The sequence below is a fragment of the Otolemur garnettii genome, unplaced genomic scaffold, assembly GCF_000181295.1.
Source record: "Otolemur garnettii isolate 467f Iridium unplaced genomic scaffold, OtoGar3 scaffold00047, whole genome shotgun sequence".
In the NCBI taxonomy this organism is placed as follows: domain Eukaryota; kingdom Metazoa; phylum Chordata; class Mammalia; order Primates; family Galagidae; genus Otolemur; species Otolemur garnettii.
The window spans coordinates 3,549,180-3,550,605 of NW_003852442.1; the positions used below are offsets into that span (position 1 = coordinate 3,549,180).

The window sequence follows — 1,426 nt, forward strand, 5'->3', positions numbered from 1 at the left end:
GAGGAAGGAAGGAAGGAAAGGAAAGGAAGGAAGGAGGGAAGGAGAGAAGGGAGGAGGAAAGGAGGGAAGGGAGGAAGGGAAGGAAGGGAGGGAGGAAGGAAGAAAAGAAACTTAGGGAGCAGCTAAAGTGAAGGAAGAGATGACACAGCAGCCTCCCAGATGGAGGTGCAGCCTCCTAGGTCCCCACAGTGGCCCACAGAGACATAGGGCTGTGCACAGCCTCGTCCTCACGGAGTGACAGGGGTAAGGGCTGCTGGGACAGTGTCCTGGAGCTGTTGATCCTTCTGCCACAGGCCTTCCTGATCACCATTGTGAGTCACTGGCGCAAAGCAAGCCAAGTACCCTCTGCGGGTTTGCTCAGAGTCTGGGTGAAGCAAGGGTTATTTTCCCCAAAACAACCTTCTGCAGCACCATTCCTGGAATCTGCATTAGAAGTGATGTTTAAAAAAAATTGAAATCTCTGTTTGGAGCTGATGCTGTTATTCATGACCACTTTCTTCTAAAAGCCCCAAACCAAAAGGTAGCAGCATGTGCCAAGTTCATGGTCATGGGCGGCTAACAGCATCTGGCCATCTCCCACAGGGCGCTGCTGGACTCAGTGGAGCGACTGTGTTGAGAGGCAGCTGCTCCACACAGACCAGAAGGAACTGGTGGTTCCACCATCCTGTCTGCCGCCACCCAACTCTGCTGTCACCCTGCGCCTGGCTGTCCTGAGAGGCCAGAAGCTGGAGAACCAGGCAGAACGATGCCTCTACGTGTCTGTTGCTCCGGAACTCAGACCTCGAATCAGGTGGGGATTGTGGGCAGATTCCTCCAGGGCTGTCGTTCATTCATTCAGCCGCCAGTTCCTGAGAGCCAACTCCTGCTGGCCCTGACTTAGGGACAGAAGTGAGCAGACACATCCCCATTTCTGATCTCCTGGGGGCTACCGCTGGAGATCAGCCCCTCCTATGACAGCTTCCCCAAATGCAGGATCAGAGAATGTTTTGCTCCGGAACAAATGAAGGAGGAGGAGGAATTAGGTGGGCAGAGAGGTGCGGTTGCACAGGGAACAGTTTGGGCAAAGAGAAGGAGCAGAGAGTCAATAGGAAGTGAAAGAGGCCAGTATCCTGATTATGGAGAAGGCAGGGGCAGGAAGAGGCTGGTGGGACAGGTAGGGCCTTGCAGGTCATGTCAAGATTTTGGTCTTTTCCCTGAGAGTGTTACAGAGAAAGCCACCCAAGGGATCCAAGCACGTGGGGGATATGCTTGCATGTTGCTTTAAAACGCTCTGGGGTGGCTCGGCGTCTGTGGCTCAAGTGGCTAAGGTGCCAGCCATATACACCTAAGGTGGTGGGTTCAAATCCAGCCTGGGCCTGCCAAACAACAATGATGGCTGCGACCAAAAAAAAAAAAAGAAAAAAAAACAGCCATGCATTGTGGCGGG

The 1,426-nt window shown here is 53.4% G+C and overlaps 1 protein-coding gene across 1 annotated transcript in view; it reads left to right on the forward strand.

Annotated features, from left to right (window-relative positions):
- The window catches only part of PKD1L2 (polycystin 1 like 2), a 91,230-nt gene that overhangs the window by 28,630 nt on the left and 61,174 nt on the right, over positions 1 to 1,426 (forward strand). Inside the window, exon 10 of the mRNA XM_003791419.2 lies at positions 583 to 790. Coding sequence (XP_003791467.2) covers positions 583 to 790 — 208 coding nt within the window. The remainder of the gene's footprint in view (positions 1 to 582; positions 791 to 1,426) is intronic.